At 38.7% G+C, this 25644-nt stretch overlaps 1 protein-coding gene across 1 annotated transcript in view; it reads right to left on the bottom strand.

Annotated features, from left to right (window-relative positions):
• The window catches only part of PPP1CB (protein phosphatase 1 catalytic subunit beta), a 28824-nt gene extending 3436 nt beyond the window's left edge, over positions 1 to 25388 (bottom strand). Inside the window, exons 1-6 of the mRNA XM_021552321.2 lie at positions 25209 to 25388; positions 12525 to 12656; positions 8970 to 9200; positions 8525 to 8629; positions 3769 to 3840; positions 1075 to 1226 (exon numbers count right to left, since the gene is read on the bottom strand). Of these exons, the coding sequence (XP_021407996.1) occupies positions 1075 to 1226; positions 3769 to 3840; positions 8525 to 8629; positions 8970 to 9200; positions 12525 to 12656; positions 25209 to 25260 (744 nt within the window). The 5' untranslated portion in view covers positions 25261 to 25388. The remainder of the gene's footprint in view (positions 1 to 1074; positions 1227 to 3768; positions 3841 to 8524; positions 8630 to 8969; positions 9201 to 12524; positions 12657 to 25208) is intronic.
• Between the last annotated feature and the right edge of the window lie 256 nt (positions 25389 to 25644).

Below are 25644 nucleotides of genomic sequence, written 5' to 3'. Positions count from 1 at the left end.
GAGCATCAAAATTATAAAAAAAGAGCCATTCTGCCAGATCTTGCCTAAAAGTATAATACACCTTTACAAGTAGTAACATCTGCTAAGTATGTTCTCTCTTCTCCAAAACAAAAGCTTCATGTTACAATGTAGTACAAGTACACCCAACTGCTTACTTCGGTGCGATCTTCATGATCTTTTACAAGATATCCTTCTTTTATGAAGAACTGAATCAACTATATGAATATAGCAAATTGGTAGTAATCTTGATCAGAAGTTAAGAAATCTGGTCAGCATGTGGAATCAATACTGAATCTTCTCTAATGTTTGAGCAGTAAAATTATAAAGAAAAAATTTTAAGTGTTCTAATAGTGTAACCAAGCCTAAAAGTGACATAGAATAAAGAGCCTATTTTTGTTTCACAGCAGGAGGGAGCTTCTAAAATAGACTAAATAATGAAACTGAAATGTTATACAGGAAACTGAAACCTGATGTCCACCTAACTAGCACTCTTGCTTGAAGTAACCTAATAAAAAAGTGTGCTAAGGATTGACAATGCAAAAACAGCCTGACTGAAATGTGAGGAATTAAAAACAATCTATGCCTAAGTACTCTGGATAGCTGAACTAAAAACTGGGAACAGTGAAAGTTTTTATGTACAGACTTGTTTGTAGAGATAGTAAAAATGCATTTAATTTTTCCATGAAGCAAAGCAGAGGTAGTTTAAGCCTGAACTACCAGGGAATTGTCTACTGCTGAAGCTGAATAACTCAAACTTCAGTGTAAATCTCAAATTCAAGTCACTCTGCTCCTTTAAATCTGGAGACTTTACCTGTGATGTTCACATACATCAGTTTAACATTTAGCAGACAGTACAAAAGGAAGAACTCAATGGAGAAATCCAGTGTTATTATTCTACTCCACTGACATTAGACACATGTGTCAACATGAGCCAACAGAAGGACACAGCCTTTATAGGCCCTTTATTAGAAAGATTTTTTTTCTCTAGAAATAACAGTGCAAATGAAGTTCCAAATATATGCTACTGATAAGGAGCAGGAGAGGTTTTAAGAACAACAGCAGCAAAATTCATACCTGATGAGCTCGACAGATCAAATCCAGATCATGACGATTCAGAAATTTACTGACCACATCAGCACCAAAAGTGAAAGAGACCCCACGATCATTTTCACCCCAACCTTGCACATCTTTGTCTGGGTCAGACCACAGCAGGTCACAGAGCAAACCTTCAAAAGATAATAAAAGTGAAAATGCCAGTCTTAGGAGGTATTTTATAATGCAAAACAGTTCTATTGTAATTACCAGAGCAACTGTCCTAAAGAAAATAATCCTTAACAACAAATGCAACAATACTTAAACAGAAACTCAGACAAAGAGTACAGTCTGTAAATCTGGAGATTGTTTTCCCCCCCTCCCCCACTGAAAATGCCTTGAGATTAAAAAAGTCAGAGCCAAATAGTTCTCTGAAATAATCTTTTATTGCAATATTCAGTGTGTTTACAGTGAGCATTTAAGGAGTTTAAAAATATTAAAAGGCAACCATCAATTTTACAGCTCACCATGAAAGCTTAGTTTGAAAGCTGTAGTAAAAGTCCTATAAAAGACCAGTCATAAAGGCAGCAAGTAATTTTGTACCATAAGTTTTTGAACAGGAACAGCTTTGATTCTTACCCTTCCTACCATTCATGAGGAACCTTAGATGACTAAATCAAAATGTAACAAAGCAAAACCCTGATACATCGTTTCACATAGCACTGTCAATTTGCTTGGACCCCCATTGACTGTTTCAAAAAACCCCGTGGCAGCCAGTCTGGAAGCTAAGCTACAACAATAAGCCTCTCTGGCATTTTAGCACTGGTCAAGATTTTTTTTTTTTTTTTTTTTCTGCCAGCAAAAGCTCAGCCAACTCTGGAGTTAACACCAGGTATTAAAAAAGATTTCTCTAGATCAACTGCAATGCCTTTACACATATAGAACTTTCCATAAATATTAGCATGAGAACGAACTAGGCCAATCCAACTGCAACACAAACAAACCCCCAGACATTTGAAAGGCATCCCTAATGGCTTCTTACCATGAATTTCCAGCAAGTGACAGAAGCTGCTTGTCTCAGCTGTTTAGCAAGTGCTTAATCTTCTATTCTTTCTCCAAAATCAAATCATCTTTAGGGTCATACAGAACAATAGGCAAATCTGTCCTAAGAGGTCTTTAAATTGCAGTCAAAGTTGCAAAGTCTTTTTTTGTCAGGCTAGAAGTCGTCATGATCTAATCCTAGCACAGCCACATGACCATCTACCAAAACCTCTGTATCAACACAAACATTCCCTGAGTGACACCCCTCCACAAAGGGGTAGCTTTGAAGGGCTTGAAACTTTCATGGTAGTGAGACTACTTCAATTTATTTTTAATTTTCCACAAGATTTACTTCCATTATGTAAAACTAGTTTCCTTAAATAGGCCCAAAAAATGAAGACTTTTATCATTGTACCACAGCACACATGCCTCTGATGGGACATTTCATTTTAGCTCTGACAGTACACAAACAGCTATTGCTTCTGAAAGCAAAATTAACAATACACAAAACAAAAGCCTTTTACAAAAAATCTCCATACTTATTTTTAGGAGGTACTAAGAAGAGAGATGATTTCAGTGGAGTGTCCATGGAAACAAGAGCTACGTTCTGTAAGGGCATTCCTGAAGTGGGGGTGGCTCAAGCAGTTATTATTCGCCTGCTGAATAAAATCATCTTTTCTGGGAATGCTGATATATGCAAAGATTGACTTGTTTGTGCTGACATTTATTTGGTTATGCACTGAATGAGTAAGTAGCATAAAAGGACAAACAGTGTAGTAATTTATACTACAGAAACAATCACTCACCAGTCTTTCATGATCTCAGTGTCAGGAGTGCATATATTGGCTTGCACAGCAGTGGTGTTTAAGGGACAGTAGATATGTTAACATTAGTCCCTGGATTACTCCATGCCAAAGAACATTACAGCAAACAGAATTCTTCTACTTCAAAGTTTAATTGCAACTTATGTTCAAAAAAAGTTCAGATCTTATCTCCTCTGTTGAAATCAACACTTTAAAAACTATCCCATTATACTGCTCAACAGTCCTTTCAATCCACTAATAAAATAGTCTGTAATAAATGAGACACTGAGCAAGACTGATTAAACCATTCAAAAGAACATTGTACAGAAAGCACTAGCAATTTGTATCCGACATTTATAAACAGAAAAATAACCTATTAGAAGAAAATTTCACAACTAGTACATTCATAGATACAACTGAAATCCCAAATGCAGTGAAGAGCTGTATTTTTCAAATTTTATGAGGAAGGAGACAAATAGAGCGAAACCCAAATACTTAAACACCCAAGAAATTTAACTTTGTTGTACTGTAACTTTGAACAGTTATGTTCTTTGATAGACTAAAAGGTCTGTGTGTGCCTAACCAAGGCATGGGGAACTAGTTCTTCAGTTTCCTTTATCTTTCATTAGATTTCTAAGGTGTTTTAAGGGAAACTTGAGAATAATGTATCCAAAAACATACCCTACTCTGCTGTGACAAACAACAACACATACAACAACCTTTAACACATCAGATATCACAGCCATCATGAGGAACAAGGCTCATGTCCTATACATGCACCAAGGAATACTGTACTGTGAACAGAGGTTAAGTCACTGCACTGCTTGCACAGAAATTGATTAAACCTGTTTCATCACTAAGACTTATTTACAGTAAATTCCATGTCACTCACCTGTGTCAGGAACATCTGTAGGTCTCATAATTCTCCGGATCTGTTCCATTGACTGGAGATCTGGAGACAGTCCTGTAAAAGTACAAGAAAACAAGTGACTCATATACACATTTTACCTGTGGAAAGGGTTCCAGAGAACACAAGATTTGAGGTTCAAAGGCACACAGCATCCATTGTTTCCACTGCAACATAAACAAAAGGCAGTTTGCTATAAGACAATTAAGTTGCTGAATAGAGGACAGAGAATAATGCAAGTGAAACTAGCAAGGGGTTCTCATCACCATCCTTTTAGCCACGGAGGTTGTAATCTACTGTAGCTCAGCTGCTTAAGTCAATTATAAAAATCACAGTACTTTGATTACTCAAAAAAAAAAAAAAAAAAAAATCCCCAGAACACTTAGTACAGACACAGCTTTCTTTCAATAGTTTAGCTATTAACATGCAACTACAATTAAAGCATGGAATTCCAAAGTCACCCTTTGAGGAGATTACACACCCTAAAGCTATTCTACTTGGGGCATACAGGCATGAAAGAGCCTGCTAGATCCTATAGCATCTTAACGTGTCCTTAAATAAGGGTCCTAATTGTTTTAAATTACTTAGGCCAAGGTATCTAATTGAGAAAGCTGCAAATTTGAAAATAGAACATGAAGACCTAAGTTGTGATGAAACACATTTCATGTTAGCAAACCATATCAATTTGACTCAGTCCAGAATGCTGAACAGGAAAGAAGAAAGCTGTCATTGGAAAGGTCATTTTATGTGTCATTTCACCATGTAAAATAATTTCAGCTAACATCACAGTTTGCACAGTGGCAATGTATAATGTTACAAGAACAATGATATTTGACAGGAACCAAAGAATTTGATACAGACTTGAGGAACTCTTCTTCAAGTATGAAGATTTTAGATTATTTCTCTTGAAGCAGTCTTATGGTAAAAGCCTTCTGTCATCATCAGCTGGCTAAAACTGTTTTCATGCTCTTGCTTTGAGGTTGTAAAGGATGGCAGAAATCTAACAGTAAACTACTTAAAGGGGGTATTAATTGAGTATATAAACGCAACAATACAGGAATAGTAATATAAATTACAGTGACAATCACCTTTTAAACTTTGACAGATTTACCACTTCCCCTTTGCCAGATCTGATCTATTTGCATACACATTACATTAGCACATGGCACCACACCCAGAGATTATTGCAGTGGGCAGTCTCAGGGAAGTAAGCATGACCAGTTTGTAACGTCCTATGAAGCTACAGCTTTCAGCATTTCAGTTTGCATCCAAAATAAATCTTTAATCCCTGGAAGTGTTCAAGGCCAGGCTGGATGGGACTGAGCATCCTGGTCTAGTGGAAAGTTCCTTGACCACAGCAGGGTCATTGGAACTAGGTGATTTTTAAGGTTCCTCCCAACTCAAAGTACTCCATGATTCTTCAAAAGGAAGTGTTACTACAAATCATGCTTCAACCCTGTGGTTGTCCATTATTATGCTACTTTGCATTACTGGAAAATAGCAAAACCCTACAGAATTGCCTGCACATTTGCAAACTTTGGAACCATTTCTTTACCCAAGTATTTTCCTAACTCCCCTTGCACAAAGAAATGGCTAATGTCTCAAATTCATACCAACAGAAAGAAGTCTTACAAGATCAGTGTTAAATTCAGGACATAAGAATGCTAAAGCTCCCTGTAAAACTGCTGACAGAAAAGTGACTGCTGAAACCTACAGCTGAAATTAAGCTGTCTTGTAACAACAGCTAAGCACAGAAAAAATACCTTTCAGTATACTCAGTATACTGTATTTTTGAAGCATAAGACCACCCCTCCCCTAAGGGAAGACAAAGAATTACTGCTGGCAGACTCAAATTTGATTTGAACCATTCTCTGACTGGGTGGAATTGGTAAAGTAAGTGTGATAGGTACTAATTTTTATAGTGTAATCTTTGAATACTATGTAAATCATGTAGAACTAAACATCAACACCCAGTTCGTTGTCACTGATGTCACAGGAAAAAAAAAATTCCAGAGACTAAAAACACAACTCCCATCTCAGAGCTTAAATCCAGTATGGTAAGACCAATGTATTCCATCAATATGAGACTACAATACGGACTTAATTTATAGAAACTTGAAACTAATTATGTAAGTTCTGTAAAGATAAGAGCTAAAGAGTGGCGTCATAAATAAGATTTCCAATGCTGTACATAATATGATGCAGGTAATGGAATAAGCTTTAATAAAGTGAGATAAAGAGCAAAGTCAGAAGTTAGTTGTGAGGACAGCTTTAAAAAAAGGACATGTATGAGGAATGTGGGAAGAGAGAGATGGTAAAGATACAATGAAAGATGCCCTCACTAGCATGAACATTTAGAGACAGGGGTAGCAAGAGAGGTTTGAGTTATATTACAAGATGGATAACGCAAAACAGATGCCCAGAAAAGTTTAGGTAAAAGAGATGTCTCAAATTATTAAGCTATTGTAGATGGCCTGCTGGGGTTGAAGTTAGGTGCCTTTTGTTTTACTATGTTATGCGGTTTTGCAAAGTTTTATTATATCCCAGAGGACAATATTTTTAAAATAAACTATGCAAAAATGCGCAATATAGTAAAAAAGGCACCTACCTTATATCTATATGCTAGCTTCAACCTCCAGCAGAGTTGAATGGTTTGTTTTGCTGCCTCAGTGTCTATTAGAGTAGTAACATCATGAAAAGGCGTTGACAGTCCATTACTTCACTGGATCTGGAATGCAGTTTGGATAGGACTGGAGAAAAGTGGAAAAAGGGCAAAACTTACTTCTGTGCTGAACGTCCACTTCCATTTATAAGGAGCACACAGCACATTAGTAATCTTTTCACTTTGTTTCACAGCTATTATCAGAGTGGCAATAATTTCAATTATAGACTAAGCCTGTACAATTTAAGGGGCAATTAGCAATGAATAACAAAGTAAATGCTGCTTTTCATAAGAAGATCCTTAAAGTATACTATGCACAAAATAACGTCTTTAGTCAAGTAGGAGAATTTTTCATTCACACATGCCCCCCCCTCCATTTACAATGAAGGTTTAAATATTTTTTCTTGAAATATAGCTCTCAAGGCTTCTTTCTCATAGTTCAGGTCTCAAATGCATACACACAAAGCTACTGGTTTTGTCAGAGCGTTCTGCTCTGTTAAACTGCTTTGTTTATCTTCCACCTATACTTGTTTGCCTGAAACAAGTACTTTGTTACTATTCATTCTGTTTTCTAAGAAACCAAAATTTTAAAACATATGTTGACAGTAGAACAGTAATTCTTTCATAAGATTTTTTGAAGGCAAGTTTATTAAATGGGTTTTTAGCCACTGATATTTGGCTACCTAGGTGCAGAAGTGACTCTACGTCACATTCTTAAAACCATGAGATATAGCCTGTAAGATAGATACCAGTTCTTAAAAAGAAGAAAACACTACCACATGCCTTAAGACCAAAAGATGAGCTGTAAGCAAACAGGCATTTTGACATGTCAGTGGTACCCAGAAACTGGCAGACCCAAGTGTATTACTGCATTAACTATGTTTTTAGAGGGACTTAACAATATCTCAAAGCATGTTATGTGTAAGACCCTATTAGCATATTCTAGCAGGCACTGAAGGCAGAAGCTTTCAATACTAGACACAAGAATACTCTAGATCATTTTTAAAGCACATTCCATATAGGCATAGCTCTTGAATTGATACCTGTAATTAATAAAGGCAGGATGGCAGCCATCAATAGAACCTCATGAAGTCTAGAAGAGTATTCTCAGGAACTCTGGGCTACACTCAGTTTCTAATTCCAAACAGAGGTGTTCAAACTAGATGTTTCTGCGTTGCTTTCATTTCCACCAATTTCCATCTCACTGGAAACACAGGTGTGACATCTACCAAACCATTTCTAGATCACTCAGAGAAAGGCATTAAGTTGCTTATTAATGGAGATGACTGCCAACACAGCTGCAAAAGGCAGGATGGCTCTTTCTACATGTAATTGAAATTCTTGTCCAGTGTTTGACACTGCAAGCTTCTGAAAACCTGTTAAACATCATTCATTGCCTGTAAAATCATGACAAGGCCTGTTCTACAAAGAAGAAAGCCCAAGTAAGTTCCAGTATTCACACAAGTCATAGCCCTTGGTCAGATGAACACCAAACATTTTTTTGAATACAAAAACAGGGCAGCACAGGACCCACAGAATGCAGACTGTCTAGCAGCAAAGGCTTTATGGAGTCCATGCAAGCCATGTCTAATCTGTTCCAGTGTTAACAAATGTCTCACTTCCAACCGCAGGCTTCACTGTGTGACCTCAGAGGTCCCGCCCATCAAAGTGTTGTGAAACAGTTAAGGAGGCTGAGAGTACAGAGCCAAGGTTACTTGTGAAAGCCATTCATCACTGCTAGGGATGCCACCATTAGCAAAGGCTGCACTGATATATAGTAACAGCAACAAGTAATGTGGCAAAGAAAGCAATAATTCTATCATTAAGTAACCTTCAGAGAGGGATACACTGATGAGAAGACTTACAGATGCACTTCCCCCTCAGGCACAAGAGGACCATGTGTATCAGGTAAGAATGATGGTCTACTGACAAGTGCCCAGAAAAGCATGACCTTTACAGACAATACAAGGTTAAATATCTCCAGCTAAATATCAGGTACACACAGCCACACTCCATTTGGTATAGCATTAACCCAAAATCAAGTTCAGATACAGGCTTTAAAAGCTGCCATTAGCTTACCTCCATGACAACAGAAGATCTTCTCATCCACAATGGCTGCAATAGGCAGGCAGTTAAAACAGTCTGTGAAGGTTTTCCACAGCTTAATGTTAAATCTCCGCTTGCCTACAAAAACAGTGTGGGACATTAGGAAGAGGAAGCTGGTTTTTAAAGACAACCTGTAATACATATCAGAGCCTAAGCAAAAATGTCAGTAAACTGTCTTCATAGGATTGTATGTCTCCTAGCACACTTACATCCCAATGACTTACAAGAGCATTTCAAGGACAAGAGAAGAAATAATAATAATGCTCCAGAGTGACTTTAACCTTGGCTTGGAACTTAGAAAGCTTCAAAGCTGGTTCACAGATTATTGAAACCCTTGCATTACAAGAGTCACTACAAGTGTTTCCAAAACAAAGTATTACTCTGTTGTAGTCTTCCAAAAGTAATAGATTTTGCTTACATTCATCATAAAATCCATAGATTCGATTGATGCTAGCACACTCATGATTTCCTCTTAGGAGAAAGAAGTTTTCCGGGTACTTGATTTTATATGCCAGTAATAGGCAAATTGTTTCCAGAGACTGTTTGCCTCTGTCTACATAATCTCCAAGGAAAAGATAATTAGCTTCTGGTGGGAATCCTCCATATTCAAATAATCGAAGCAAGTCTGTATACTGACCATGGATATCACCTGAAAAAAAAGAGTTTACCAAGGATTAGTGCAACAACATAAAGACTTATACAAGTCAAGAACTTAAGCCAGCTAATTAGTTTTTATTCAGTGATATTAAAAAAAGGCACTAATATTACCTTTAAAAACTTTGTAATGCAATATGCATTACAAAGGTAAGAACCAGGGTCATATTAAAGCTGAAGTACTCAGAGGATATAAATAACTCACCATATCTGCACAACTGCTATGTCAGGTATGAAGCCAATCTGAAACCCAAAAGCTACAAAAAATCTTCACAATAAAGCATAAGCTTTCTAACCAAGCTTTAATTCACTTAAATTAAAACAAATCAGAAAGAAAACCTCTAACTGAACAGGTATATGACCATGAAGAAAATGTACCTCAAAAAAGTCACATTACTTACTGCAAAAACAGACCAGTGAAGAATTCAAACAGACAGGAGAGGAACTGAACGCTGTGCTGGCAAAGTACACTTACTTCAAAGGTCAATTTCCATAACGTTGCTGTACTAAGAATCCCATCCCCCGGCATTTAGACTAACTCCTCCTTTGATGCATGTACCAAGCAAGACAGAGACTCAAAGACTCCATCCCTTACAAGATACTCAACCCTGCAGCTTGTTAGGAAAAATATCTGTCATGTTACTCTTCACACTGCCAGCTTTAAAACTAGGCTTTCTACGAAACAGCTCTATGTGGCATTTACACCATCACAGTGCATCACATCAGAGCAGCCAAAGCTAAACTATCTCTGAACTGTCCACATGGGTCAAGACACCAAAGCTGCTCTACAGTAACTTCCAGCATACATGTAATGTATTCCAGCTGACTGGAAAACTTATTACCGGAGTGCCTGGATGCAAAACAGATATGCCAAAAACCTTCAGTACAAGCTGTATGCTTTAGATTCAGTACTTCCTGGTACACTAAGCACGACATAAATGTATTTTCTCCACCACTGCTTGTTCAGTGACAAAATCCTGACTTTAAGCAGCAGTTATTGTCCAGTAGAGCACAAGCTACTGTGGCCTCAAAAGAGAAAAAAGAACAATTCATGTAACTTTTTTCAGCTTAAAACAGAAAAAAGGTTCCCAAACCTGTACGCTCTCTGGTTCAACTGTTAAAAGCATACAGTGGTAAGAAGAGTACTCGCTATATTATATTCCTTTAAACTTTCCATGAAAAATGCAATACTTCCTCCTTCAGGCAGCATTCTCCCTCTATTTCTCACTCAGCGAGAAGAATCACTTCTCCAATTTTCTTCTAATAGAGGTGATCAGAATCTACTACCTAATTTCAGTCACAATCTGAAACTCCACTAGCTAAAATCTCCTTCACACATGTTGCAACAAGAATGATTTGTATTCTCATTGATATTTAGAAGTCTCCAGGTCACACACTGAAGAAGCAGAAGACTCCTCAACAAATCATTTCTATGCCGAGTCTAGTACTCCAGAACCATGTTATCAAATCAACAGACTTCAGCACTAACAGAATTAACTACCAAGTAAACACACTACAGAAAATATTATGTTGTCTATAACTACTTTCAGTTACACATGTGCACTGAGGGACAAATGCACTTAATGGGTAAAAACATTTTACAGAAACAACTTTACAAAGGTACCAAGGCATTTACCATTCCATTCAGGGCACTTAGCATTTTAAAATACAGCTTCATGTGAGCACAAGTTGAAGTCTACCAGATGTAAGACTTACATTAAAAACCACATCTATTTTAAAATGGACATTTACATAAGAGCATCTTTCATCTTACATTAAAACACAGCCATTTGAGATGCAGAGCTTATTTTGAACTGACTTGATTGTAAGACAAGACAATCCTATTATGGTTCCTCAGGCTGTGGTTGCCTGAACACACAAAAGTGATAGTTCAAAGCAGTACCAGCTGCATATTTTGCTTTTGGTGAAAGCAATCATCTTTCTTTCACTTTTATCTAAATGCAGCTTTGACAATTGTTCCAATATTAAATTTAGATGCACCTGACACTTCCTGGTACTTTCACTGTGTTTGGAATCCGATTTAAGATAACAAATGCCTCATCTAGCTGTGCATTAGCTACACCTACTACTGCACACCTAACAGTCCATTCAACTGCCTCAATCTAAACAGACAATCTAAACAGGTCCTCTAATCTAAGAGGGGACCTTATTTTGAAGTAGGCCAATTATTCTTTGCAGACTCTGACTTATGTACAAGCTACCTTAGTTGCCATGTTTTCTTCATCTAGGAATACAATAAGACTACACTACAGTGAAAAGTCTCAAGAAACCACAATGTGATAAAGTTGCATTTTACCTTCAACTTAATGCAATTAGGCAAGCTGGGCTGGTTTTAGCTCCCCACCCCACCAAGCAATTAGTCATTTAAAAATGACTTTGCCATTAGTGGTTGGTTTGTGGGTTTGGCTGTTTTATTTTGGCGTTTGGGTTTTTTTTAAATTGGTAATATCCTCTCAACATAAGAAACATTGCAGACATTGCATCTGCCAGGAAGAAGCTAATCCATGTTAGAGGATGTAAGTAGTAATGAATACAAATATTGTTTCCCCTTTAATATTATGACACTTCAACTAATCAAATTCAAGGAATTTTATGCTTTCAAAGGCATTGTCTATTGTTAATTATCAAGTTGAAAAATGATGACAATCTAGTATTTAGAAAACTTTTAAAACATTTTTTACAAGCTTGTAGTTACAGTGTACTTTGGAAGGAGTCTAAAATAAGTGAGGTAAAACACACGTTTTATTTGTGTTTCAAAGTAATACTGATGTTAAAACATGCTGTAAAGCTCAAGGAATTTGTTACATGGTAACTAAGCCTAATTGAAGTCTGCATTCAGTTTTACTTCCTCAATTGAAAGACCAACAATGCCTTCAATTTTTCAAATGTTTCATTTCATGAGGTCTTTGTTTTGTTTATGCTTTGAAGTGAGCAACTGCAAGATGCAACATGTGGGTCTTTTAAAAGCAGCTGCTTTCTGAAATAGTGATCAGAAGAGCACCAGCCCTGTGCAGGCAAGGAACAGGTTGCAAATTTGCACTAGATGAGGGCACAAGCAGCCCATATTGCCAAGGAAACTTGCTCCAAAATAGAGTGAAGAGCATTGACAATGTACCAAGTGCTAGCTGCTTTTTCTTCACTTAATCCAATCAAAGCTGGAAACTACATTCAAGATTTTGAAGATCTCCCTCTAATCCCAACATAACCTCATTTGCCTGACTCAGTATTCTTCCAATCCCCTACCATAGAACTAGATTAAAACACCTACATAAAACATGTATATACCAAGCTTACATACCACAAATTTTCAGAGGTGCCTCTAGTTCCAGAAGAATAGGCTGGCTAAGAAATATTTCCCGTGATTTTATGCACAAGCCCCGAACTTCTGCTTCGGTCATCTGAACAATCTTCCCTGGACGACATCCTCGTACTGAAATGAGATATTTAACAGTTGAAGGTAACTACCACACAGATATACAGCAATAGCCAAATGTAGATGATCTGTATTTAAAACCTATATTTGACAAAAAGCCAGAATCACATTCTACATATGTACCAAATGCCTTGGAATTATGTTGTCCAATGAATTGTAAAATTAATCTCTGATACTGTGATAATCTGTGCTTGAAGATCTGTGTACATTCCTGTTTCATCAGATCTCAGAAGAGAGCAATTAAAGCAGTGCTTTTGTCCATATCTGAATAAATAGCAATTTCAAGAAGTGTTTAATTTAACAATTCCTTTATGCTAGAGTATTCATAAAAGACAAGAAACAATGTGAGAACTGAGAACCTGAAAACACTTCCACATTAGCACAGGGTAAACTTCTTTAGGACTGTTAAGTTTAACAGCACTAGTTAAATATAAAGAAAAAAACCATAGACATTATTATGTTTAAATAAATTGAAACTGCTATATTAGGAACATCACACTAAAAACTACAAAAGTTTGATGAAATTTTCATCTATAATGGCTCTTAAATTACTGAAACCCTTACAGCCAAGAACATTCTAATTAGAAATGAAATTGAATTCACAAAACCTGTAAGTCAGGCACTCAGACCTATATTTAGCATAAAATCAGAAGCATTTGCATGTCATTGCACTCCAACCAATATCCTCTGGAAAGTTTATCTGCAGCTGCTTCTTTCTACAAGTATCTGTACGATTCCTGTCAGAGGCTTTAACGTGTCTTCAGTGAGGCAGCAAAATGGAACAATTGTGTTGTCACTTTGTCCGATCCAGTTCAGTCTTGCATCTCAGCACAAACCAGACTTCAGAGTTCAAATGAATAAGCCAGAATCTATCAGTGTCTTTTAAAGACAACAGGCAAACATCCTGTCCTGCCATCTGTTTCAGGTGAAAGCAACAATCAGCAGTAAACCATGGTAGTACCTTCAAGCAAAGGTAATACACCACTTTTGCAGCTCAAATCCAAATGTTTTCAAATTCATGTATAGGAAGACTTCATTAAAAATTTAGCTGCAACTTCACACAGCAAATTCGTTCTTCACACAGCAAATTCCTAGGTCACCTGCTTTCCCTATTCAAAACAGAAGAGTAAGCGTGTAATTTTTTTTTTTTAATTTAACATAACCTCCCTTTTCCTTTTATTTCTGCTTAGTTCCTAGAAAACCTACTATATATAGGAGGTCAGTATAATTACATCTAGCATTATCTAGATTGTGCAAGGGGGAAGAAAGGATATGAGGAAAAACAGTTTGTCCTAGCTCACCCAGTACTACAGTCCAAAGTGTTAAACACAAAATACTCTGCTCTGGTTATCACTGCGTACTTGTCCCAGTGTAACTGCGCATCTGACCACGCCAACACTGAGCTATAAATATTTATTTTTAATAAACACCAGACACTTGTTAGAGGTTAAGAAGCAGTCACAGGAACACGTGAAAAGGCAGAACTGAAGAGCGGTTTTCAAACACAAGGAAGAGATGTGAAATTAGATCCTGGGACAACTAGTCTGAGTGCCAAAAGAGCAGGAATAGTACATCTGAAGTTGAGGATATACTGGAAATACTTAGCTCATTAGAACCTCCCAAGAAAAATGCTGTGTCATACAGGACTTCTTTTAGTGACACTCGGTGAATCACTACCAGGTGGTTTTTATGACATGGCAAGTCACATTCCTCTGGCTAATAAGATTTCAACTACACTTGAGAAAGCACACAGCATTTTAGCAACATTTTTTGTGTTATTATTCCTCATGCATTAAGATGCTCACTTACATATTAGAAGAATACAAAGGCAGACATCAGAAACAATTGATGTGACTTGCAAACAATATATGCCTACAGGCTTCCATTTCATCACATTTCAAACAAATGAGTGATGTTCTTACAGATACATCTTCAGCCCTGTTATCGGCAAAAAAAACACAAACAACCAAACAAACAAACTCGGGCTTGACAACTTTGCACAGAACTTGACTATCCACTTTGCAAGGTACCAAAATGTTCCAATAATCTTAATTTCAAATGCCTGTGTTCCAATAGTTTATAATGATCCCAGTCAGAGACCTGGGACTTCTGATAGGCACAATAAACTGCCATTATACACAAACAGAGTCTTCATATTACAATGGCTATAACTTTAATTAAACAATTGCTCTATTTTAGATCCATAGCTTGCAACAAAGTCACACCAAAGCACCATGCAGCACAACCAGCTTTCCAGTCATGTCTTCCCACTACAGACAGTGCATTCTTTTAACCATAAGCAATCACATTCTCTCTGTATTTATCTTTTGCAGTACCAGAATGATGCCATTTCATACAGCTCAAAACCAAGAAGTAGAGCTAGACCCAAACTAGTTTTGGAACTAGACTTGCAAACCCAGGAAAGCCCACTACATACAACATTAACGTTACCAGAAGCAGCACCAGACCAAGCACTGAGACCAAAACTGAGATAACAGTTCAAGTAGGGCACCCATAATACTTTAAATGACTTTGACCCAATCGGTCTTTCTTACAACACCAGCCTTTAGCTCCCTTTGAAAGTCACACAGAGGTTTAAACTTGGAATATTTGCTTTATAGGATTGATGCTTTCAGTGGTGCTGGATTTTTTCATGAGAAGCAAGACACAGAGAACATGCAGTTCCTGATTTCATAATTAACTGCCAGTCACTGCCTTGATGGTATTTCTTTACTTCGAACAGTAGAGCCCTAAATGCTGCAAGTCCTTAACAGACAAATCAACTAAGCAACTTACTACCTCACTTCAGACTTTCCAGGTTAGGAGACACTTCTACAACTCTAACAGGTCTATCACTCTCAGAAGAGGAGACAGCATGCACGTGATGATCAGCCACTTCCAACCTTTGGGAAGGGTGCAGATCTGAGCCATTGTACCTTTGCAAAGGCACCTTCCACCCAAAAAGTCTGCAGCTCCAGAGTAAACACATAGGTTTAGTTATATTTGAAATAATACAAAACCTGAAGTTTCATCAGGAATAATCATCAACGCTAGTTAAGATAAAAGCAGTTTTCTCCCACAGTTCCCAGATCAGCAACAAGGGTACTGCATATTGAGAAATGAGAGGCTTCTGTGACCCTGAAAGGCTCAGCACTTCACTGGATTCACAAAGACACAGAAAGGTTTGCCAAGTAGTCATCTGGAACAGATGTGCCACAGCTGTGGTTCAAGTACATAAGTAAGACTAAGCACTTATTTCAGCAGCTTACATTACAACTAAAATTTTATTCCAGTTCCCTTGACTCAGCTGAGTTTTGCGTGGATTGTAAACAACACTGCATTTAGTTTTTCAAAAGCCAAATCCCCAGGAACAGATTGAAGGGGAGGTTCTAAGAAGCAGATCGAGAGAGTAAGAGATGTTTTTCAGACTCATTTACAAATTACTATAGCTCAAGTCATAGCTTCACACACTGCAAAATCTGTAGTCCACAAACAGCCTTTAACAGCATTGGGAAAACCATCATTTTTAACAGCTGTCAGTTACCCAGGGTAGAAATATGCCAACATTAAAGGTAAATTAATTCTCTTTCAACTAAAATGCTGTAAACAAGCTTTGATTTACATAAATTGGCCTTTCAATAGGGACAGTAGGGACAGCACTTCCTGTTGTAATACATAAACTCATGTGCATAGTGCTTTGAGAGAACAAGCCATTCCTCCAGTGAGCTTCAAGCAGAGTGACATGGCACAGGATAAAAAGGAATAAAAGTAAATATATGCATTGAACACTGAGACTTATTTTAACACAACAGATCCTACAGTTACCTAAAAGCTATTCTAATTAATATTAGAATAATCTCTGCATCTACACAATCATTGGTAGGCAACCTTAAGAAGTTCAATAACAGCAATTAGGAATCCAAGACACGAACTGCACAGTGGAGGGTAAGAAAAGCTTCAGAAAAAAAAAAAAAGAAAGAAAAAAAGAATTAATCTCTCTAAACTCATGCCAGAGTGTAGTAGATTATGTAAGGCAATACTGGAAAGGAAAAGGAAAGTGGGTCAAGAATTGGCTGTTCCAAATTCCACTTGCATTGCTTTTTTCCATAACCTTCCACAAAATGGAAAAAATGTATTTAACCTGTTCTGTCACACTGCTTGTGGTGTGCCTCTCTCTCAGCAACCAAGCTGCTCATGTTGTGCCATCACAAATAGCTTCTTCAATGACTAACTCAGCTATGGTATGCACAGCTACCCTAAGCTTTTACCTGGTGTTGCTTTCCAAGAGCACAGTGTCCAGTTTACTGGATGTAACACTCACAGTTTTATCATAACATCAAAACCCAGGGACTTCCCCCTAAGTATCATTTAAAAAATTGGGTCAGCATTATTGCTAATAAGCACTCTCCTTTCCATTCACTCTGCTTTTTTTGCAGACATGCACTTATGTGGCCACATAGTAGCCACACCGTAAACTGCAGCGAACTGATATTTTCTTCCTAGAACAAAGATACAACAAATAAAAAATGTAATCTAAATAGTTCCCTAAGCTGAAGAATATAGCCTCTGTGAACTTGAGATAGGGCTAGTGAAAGAGTAAGGAGCTGGTTCTGCTTCTTTCCACAGTAGCTCCAGCCAAGCTTGTGTCTGAAATTATGGCTTTAGAAGTCAATTTTGCCAGAGCAGATCTAAAAAAAAAAACAAAAAAAAACACCCCAAACTACAACACAAGATTGCAAGCATGCAATTTTACAAATTGCACACAAGCAATTGCCTTGAGCTTACACTCTCCCCACATTCTGTGCAATGTTTAGTCATTGGTGATTAACAACTCCAATATTTTACTATTTTTTTGTACTTAAAAGTACTTTGGAGTATTTGGCAAACGTTGAACAGCCTGTCAATAGTAGGAGCAGAACGGATTTTAAAGCTTAAGGTGGCATTACCTGTGACTTGGGAAAAAAACAAACAATCCTCACACTGATTTTGGAAACATGTTCTGAAGTTATCTGTTCTTAGTATTTTTAAAATCCAAATTTCATACTTTCATGAGTTTAAGTCAAGAATCCTATACTGGATTTTAAAAGCAAAGCTTCTACTCCCTCAGAATATCTTCTGTTATTTAACTTGTTCAGCTGCCATCCAGAAGCAGCCACTCCCTACCTTGCAGCAAAACAGAGAGTTAAGCCAGCAACACAAGTTTTAAATTTTCAGAACTCCTGTGACAGAACTAAGCCTAGAATAGCTCTCATTCACATGTTACGCTGGTGGACAACAATAATATAAATGAACCCAATAGAGCTTTGCTCAGTTCAGCAAGACCAGATCGCTGAACATACAGCTCTTCTGCAGTATACCCAGCAACCCTGTACCTTTCCTAGGATACATCACCCATATTTCTCACTAAAAATAGAATAATCAGTCTTACTGGGAGCTTTTTTCCTGAAAAAACTATGCTTTTACAACCAAGTAACCTTAAAGTCTTTCTAAAATTGCCTTCACTAAATGACCTTGATATTGAGTATTTTGCTGAAGAACAACGATTGCTTGTGAACTCATTTTAGCAGGCTTATTTAATATCAAGCACAAGTTCACTGAAGAGTAAGAGACTGCCTAAGCCTTTAATGGAAAAAAACCCCTACCAATGAAGTGGTGTTGTTCTACCCAAACTTGAATTTACATTCTTTAAATACACACAATCCAGCAAAATCAATACTCAAGGAGAAGAGGCTTTGAAACTACATAGAAACAACTATGTAAAACTGCTTCGAGGGGTTCTTCCAGTAAGCCCATGAAAACAGCAACCTTTACCCATTCCTTTAGCTTTTCATGGATCACCTGCTTCCTTTACACAGAAGTTCCACAAACTAACTGATGTCTCAGTCATTCTGTATCATATATGGTTGCAAGAATTGTTGAATTCAATGCTGAAGAATAAGATCACATGTTCTGTATTTACTGTTTGCTTAAGTACACTTGAACCTGAAATTCAAGCAACCAGCAAAACTGAAGGTAGAAGCCTCTCACAATGCTGTATTACACAGTGATAGTAATTCCTGTCCTAGTCTACCTGGAAAACTAACTCATGAAATGAAGAATTGCAGCCTATTTCTTAAAGGATGACTTTCTTTTCCCCTAAAGCAGTGCTAATAACATTCCTAAAACTCAAGGAAGGTGAAGGTAAATTACAAAAGTTATCAAGTAACTTCTGAGAAGTACCAAGGAGAGAAGTTACTGAACTTATGATACAAGAAGCTAGGTGCAATTTCTGCACATCAATGTCACTGGTATTTAACCAATACAGTTACACGGGATAGATACACAAAAAGCTTTACATCAAGCTTGGTACAAAAATACCAAAAAACAAATACAAAACACCCCCTCAAAACCGAGAAAAGATGGTATTGTGAAGCTAAAATGTCCTAGTCAATGTACTAAAGCAAATCACACAAGAGAAGGTCCATATCAATGTTTCAAATTATAAATCAGATACCCAATACCTTTAGAAGCACCTCAGGCTGTAGTTAAGAGTGGATTCCCCTGTACAGCCTCTCACTGAGTACTGCATCTGACCTTAGTGAGCAACAGCCAAAGACACCAGCATGCTGCCTTCACTAGGACCTATGGTTTAGCAGCGTGGTTTCTTCCTTTCTAGAAAAAAAGTTACATTCCTACCTTTGGTGGTAACTAATGAGCATTTAAGAGAAATTTTAACACTTAAAGTTGAAGTTATCTTAAATAAGAACAATGTTTCTTTCTTTTTATACTATGACTTAGCTGAGCAGTGAGAAAGTCACTGAATGACTCAAGTAAAACCAGTGCTGCAGAGTATCTAAATGGAACAGTTACTGAACCACGGAGCTTTCCAATGGCCAAACAGCCCGACAGAATAAAGAACCCCAGCACACTGCCTGATGCTGGGTCTTGGCTCTCGGTGCAGTTTTTCAAGCCAACCATTCCACTCGTCATGCACTTATAAAGCTAAAGATGAAGCAGCTGCTATCTGCACTGCTGTACAAACCCAGAAACAAACTTCATTCTTCTATCCCTCCTCTCTGATTAATACAATACCTACCTTCCTAGAAACATACCAAAACTGCTTATTTTCTTCCTCTTGTTAAAGACTGTTTTTAAAAAAAGCCTTTGCAAGCAACTCCTTTTATTCATGTTTATTTTTCTAGTTGCAAATCATCCAGTGATTTCACACCAAGCCAGGTAATAACTCTTGTTTATTCAGGATTCATCTCCATGGTTTGTTTATATTGTTTTGCAACAGATCATTAAGGTCTATTTTATTTCTCTACAACTGCCTCTCTCTTTCAGCATCAGTTACAGAGCCCAGAACTGCAAGCATTACTACCATATCCCAATGCCACATCATCAGGCTGGCTGGATATATTTATTAGCTAAGACAGTAATAAGAAACGTATCAACCATAGCATATTTGATCACTATGCTCTATACCATTTAAAACTAATAAGGAAAAATGTCAATTAATTAATATAATTTAAAACCTAACTTTCATTTAAAAATAATAATATTCAAATTTCTGTTTATCACAACCTATAAAACCTCCAAAATCACAAGAATATTATTACGCTTGCAGCTTTTTTAGAAGACAGCTCATTACATAGTAAGAACAGCATGTAATCGGCTTTATTAAGGCAATCATAAAAAACATCTTTTTAGCTACCTACTGGCAGTCCAACAAGTCTCTCCTTGGATAAGTATTTCCCAGTTTCCTTGGTGCATTGGTACTATTACCAGAACTAGTAGCCCTCAGCCGCACCAAAAATGAATTTGTTTAGAAAAGATCCTCATTAAGTTCAGTCAGATTAATTCAAATTGTTAATTATAATTAGGACAACTAGATTTAGGCAAGCAAGGTGTCTTGCCTAGATAAGGCAAATTTGTTTGTACTGCAATAGAAATGAAGCCCTTTACAGAAAGCCATCTTGTACCTAAGGTTGCTGTGTCTCAGTTTCCCTAAGTACATTCTCCCTTCCAGATGGTAAACTCCCTAGTGTTTACTAAGACAGACACCTATAAATTTAAAAGAGCAGAGATGCATTCCAGCTGGGATGCCTTATATCCAGAAATTAAGGATACAGCACAGAAACAGAAAGCCCAACACCCTGACAGAAATACGAAACTCCATTACTGAACACCATTCACAGCCCTCTACAAGTCAAGGTTACACCTATTCCAGTATCTTTGCTTTGATATAGGGGAAACCTTTTCCACACATCACTAAATTTAAAACAGCTTAGAATCTGGCTTAAATGTAGACCTGGTGCACCCACTTAGCTCAGCATTGTTGCACATTTCAGGGCATTTCCCAGAGAGGGATACATGGTATTCCTAGATGAGGCAAAACACAAGTAGCAATTTCAGCTGCAGAGCCCAGGAGAAAAAAATAAATCTCTGTTCACACTGTAAAGTAGGATTCAAAGAGACACTCGAATCACAGCCTTCCAATACTTAAAGAGGGCTTATAAGAAACATGGGGGCAGATTTTTTAATAGGGCTTGTGATCAGACAAGGGAAACTGATTTATACTAAATAAAACAATTTTTAGAGTAGGTTAAGACTAGATATATGGATGAAATTCTTTTACAGTGACAGTGATGAAACACTGAACAGGTTGCTCAGAGAGGTGGTGGATGCTTCATTCCTGGAAACATTTAAGATCATACTGGACAGGGCTCTGAGCAACTTGATCCAGTTGAAGCTGTCCCTCCACTGGAGAGGGTTTGTACCAGGTGACCTTTACAAGCTCCTTCCAACCCAAACCATGTTATTATTCTGTATTTCATAACTGATGTGCTCATGGCAGTATCATGCGTGCATATTCCTGTGATGTCCACAGCTAGAACGGACTGGGAAAATAATCGATCCACCAGATGGCATAGCTGGGATAGTAGGAAGGAAAAAAAATAGTAACATCAAATAAGTAGACACATTGAAGCAAAAATAAGACCACCATCTTCCTATAGCGTAACATAGCTAAGCTTGATTTGTGATTCTGCATAGCAGCACAAGAAGGAAACACTCTTTCAATCAATTTGGCTTATTCACTTTCATGGTCACTTATCACTCTAAGAGTCTTTTAGCAAAGTTATGAAATTCTGTATTTAAATGACCTGCAAATCTTTGTAGATTCACTTATGACAGACAGTAAAATTCAGAGTATCTCCAAGATAGTGAGGCACACATGTCAGAGCACCAGCGCCTCCCTCATTCTTCTAGTAAAGCAACAGGAATGACAATTTAAATCTGGCAGATGGTACCTGGTAGACAGAGATAGAATAAAACATTGCTATGTTCAGACTTCATGTATACACTTGAGGTTTTAACCTGCCTACCATTTCCGAGCAGTAGTTATTTAGAAGGTATCACTAACTAATGGCCAAGTACTAGACCCACTGCAAGAGAAAGTCAATTCAAAATGAGATCTCAGCATACCTAAATTCACCACTTAACCAATGAACAGAGGAGAAGAAATTGGTATATGCAAAATAACGTGGAAATTAAAAGCTAAAGAATATGGAAATTAAAAGCTCCTGTCCTAGAAGACTATTAACATTCATTACACCCATGACATCACCACTTCAGGTGAGTCTATGAAAATTCTCTCAAAATTCAACTCAAGAGTTTATTGATCTGGCTTTCAGCATTCAAAAGACCTACAAAGTAAGTATACATTCAAGACAAGCATGTGGGCTTATCCTCCTTGAGGACTGGGAAGATGTTCTTGAATTCTCCCAAACAGCCCAGCTGTAGGCCACTTCATATTGATATCTCGAAAAGAAATCAAAATCGCAATTAAGCACAAAAAAATGTAAGACAATCTAAGTAGGTAACTCCAATCAAAAGGCAAGTTAATGTGTCATATAACCCAGAAGGATAAAAACAGTTAGAGTAACCTAACTAAAGTAGGAGCAAGAATTCCTGACAGTTAATATCACAGCCTAGAAACAGGTGTCACCACCCAGCAACCCAGTAGCAGCAGTGAAGTTTCCTACTGCTGTGGCTTTTGATATGTATTTTCTACCCTTGAAGAATTACGTGCAGCAGCCACTGAGAGACAATTGTAGACTGCTATTCAAACTTAAAGCCATACATTTCACTTAAAGAACCAAAAGGACTAAATATATACTGCATGACAATATTTAGCGAAAATGTCTTTTTATTATTTCACTGTAGTAACACACCACAAAAGCCATGTTTCCCTATCCTTTTAAGTAAAAGTTGAAGTGTGAGTAATGGAGCCAAACAACTTGCTTTGAACAATTTAACTGGAGATAAGAGTCAACGGAATTTTTTCTGCGCAACCAGCGTGGAGAGGGATTCATACTCACTTTACCAGAACAGGTCAGCTAAGCAACAGCAGGAGCTCCAGAATGTGAGCTGCCAATTGTACAAACAAACAAAATAAAACCCAAAAACAAACAAAAAAAAAACCCAAAAAAACAAAACAAACAAAAAAAAACCAACAAAAAAACAAACAACCTTCATTGTGGAACACTGCTGTTTGAACAACAGGTTCAAATGCTATATGCCAGCAGTGCAACAAATAAAAGATGTTAAAAAGAAAGCAAAAATAATTGACACAATGCATTCCTTTAATTGCTGCCATTTTTTTTGAACAAAACCTGCAAGAATTACCTATTACGTTTCAGATACAAGATGTTGTACCAGGTACTCCTCTAATGTTAGCAGAAAGAAAGCATCTTATTCCCCTTAAAAATCTTCATAATCTCTGCTTAGAGTTAAAAATGGACTCGGAAACAGAAAAGAAAAATTACAAGCAAGGCTTGCTTCAGAAGTTGTACATACATATATCCCAAAAGGTTAAAGGACTATGGAAGACAAAAAACCACGGGGTAGGCTGCTGAAACATAAGGTAAGAACTATAATCCAAAAAAGCTATGAAGTTGCAACACACATATTTATGATGTATGTAAACTGTATGGAAGACATATTTTAAAAGTCTTCAGAAAAAAAAAAAAAAGCAGAGTAATATTTTAAGAGGCAACAGAACAATCCAACAAGTTGCACACCAAAACAATGCAGAATCCCCTCCTCCTAAAGCACTCCATATTTAAATTACTACACTATTGTTGAACAAGTATCTTTCAAATATATTATTTAAAGCGTCTCAAAAATCCCAGAACCATAAATATACATGTATCTTAATGTCTCCCCCCAAATCTGCCCTAAAATGTCAACATTTAATAGGTTATTATTTAGTTCATCTTTAAAACCTACCTATTAATCCGTGTTTCAACATCCAGAAAAAGGGAGTTTTATCTGCATTAACGATCTAAGAGAAACTTCAACTGATACTTGTTTCTTCATACTATACTACACTGCATACCTTAAATCACAAGCATAACAACTATTCAAAGACTTTATGTATTCTTAAATATTGATTTTGCTGCTCTTCGTTTTCACGTCGAAAGAGAAGAGATAGCAACTACTAAGAAGCCCTTAAAGCCCTAAACCGCCGCCTTGTAGTAACTCGACTAAACAAAACTCAGCCTTACAAAACTTATTTCCCTTCCCAAACTATACATGTTCCATAAATTCCTTTCTATAAGCCTTCTGCAATGTGATCCAACTATCTAAGGAGTACAGCAACCAAATAAATGAACGGCGCATACCCATGCAAGTACTCTCATCTCATCTCCAGCATACCAGGTATTTGTTGAATGTGGAATGAAATATTAATGGAAGAAGAGGCCCAAGAAGACTAAACATTCACGACATAGCTTAAATAAAAAGAAAACGCTAGCAATAATTCCTCAACTTCTCCAAAAGCAGGCAATAAGTGAGCTTACTTTCACGGGCAGAATCGCTATTTAATACACAGAAAACCCTCCACAGAATTTATCGGCCACCCATGAGAGCCACTTCTGGAGACTGCCCCGTCGGCTGAGGAACGGCAGCGCACTCAGCCCCTCCGCTCCCACCGACACTCACGCACACACAGCCCCACACCCAGCGCAGCTCCCACCGACACTCACGCACACACAGCCCCACACCCAGCGCAGCTCCCACCGACACTCACGCACACACAGCCCCACACCCAGCGCAGCTCCCACCGACACTCACGCACACACAGCCCCACACCCAGCGCAGCTCGCAGACGTAATTTCACACACGGAGGACTGCGACTACAACCCGGCCGGAGGGGCGGGGAGGAAAAGGCTCGGCTAGCGACGAAAAGAGCCCAGCTCGCCCCTCATCCAGGCAGCTGCAGCGGCGTGAAGACGGAAAACGAAGCTTTTTTTTTTGCTTTAATTTTTTTTTTTCCTATTAAATATGAAGGCAGCCAGACAGGGCGGGCACCCCCCGCGCTCACCAGCCCCTCCTCCCCCGGCGGGGCTGCAGGGCCGGGGCTCTCACCGTCCCGCCGGTGCCCGCTCGCTCCCGGCCGCCGCCCCGGGCCGGCGGCGCCGGGCAGGCGCTGCCCCCGCTCGCCCCGAGGCGCCTGCCCCGGCTCTGCCCGCGGGCGGCGGCGGCGCGGCGCGGCGCCCCGCTCACCTTCCAGCAGCCGGGTGATGAGGCTGTCCACGTTCAGCTCCCCGTCCGCCATTTTGTGGCCACCAGACTCGGTCCCGGGCGGGGAGAGGGCGGGGTGGAGGGCGCTCCACAGAGAAGGAGGAGGAGCAGGGAGCGGCGGCCGCAGCGACAGTGGCTCCCCCCCACCCCCCTCCGGCGGTCCCCGGCGGCCGCCCGGCTTCTCCCGCTCCCTCGCAGCTAAATGGGAGAACGCGGGCACCGCTCCTCCCCGCGCCTCCTCCCCTCCTCAGCAGCCGCCACGGCGCATGTGCCGCCTCGCCCGCCGCGGCCGCCCCGCGCCCCGGCAGCGCGCAGGCGCGGCGGGCTCGGCGGCGCAGGCGCGGAGCGGGCGCGGCCGTGAGGGGGGAGAGCGAGCGCGGGGCCGCGCTCAGCCGGGTCACCCCTCGCCGCTGGCACC

Source organism: Lonchura striata, chromosome 3 (assembly GCF_046129695.1).
Source record: "Lonchura striata isolate bLonStr1 chromosome 3, bLonStr1.mat, whole genome shotgun sequence".
NCBI lineage: Eukaryota > Metazoa > Chordata > Aves > Passeriformes > Estrildidae > Lonchura > Lonchura striata.
This window is presented reverse-complemented; position numbering and strand designations above follow the sequence as displayed.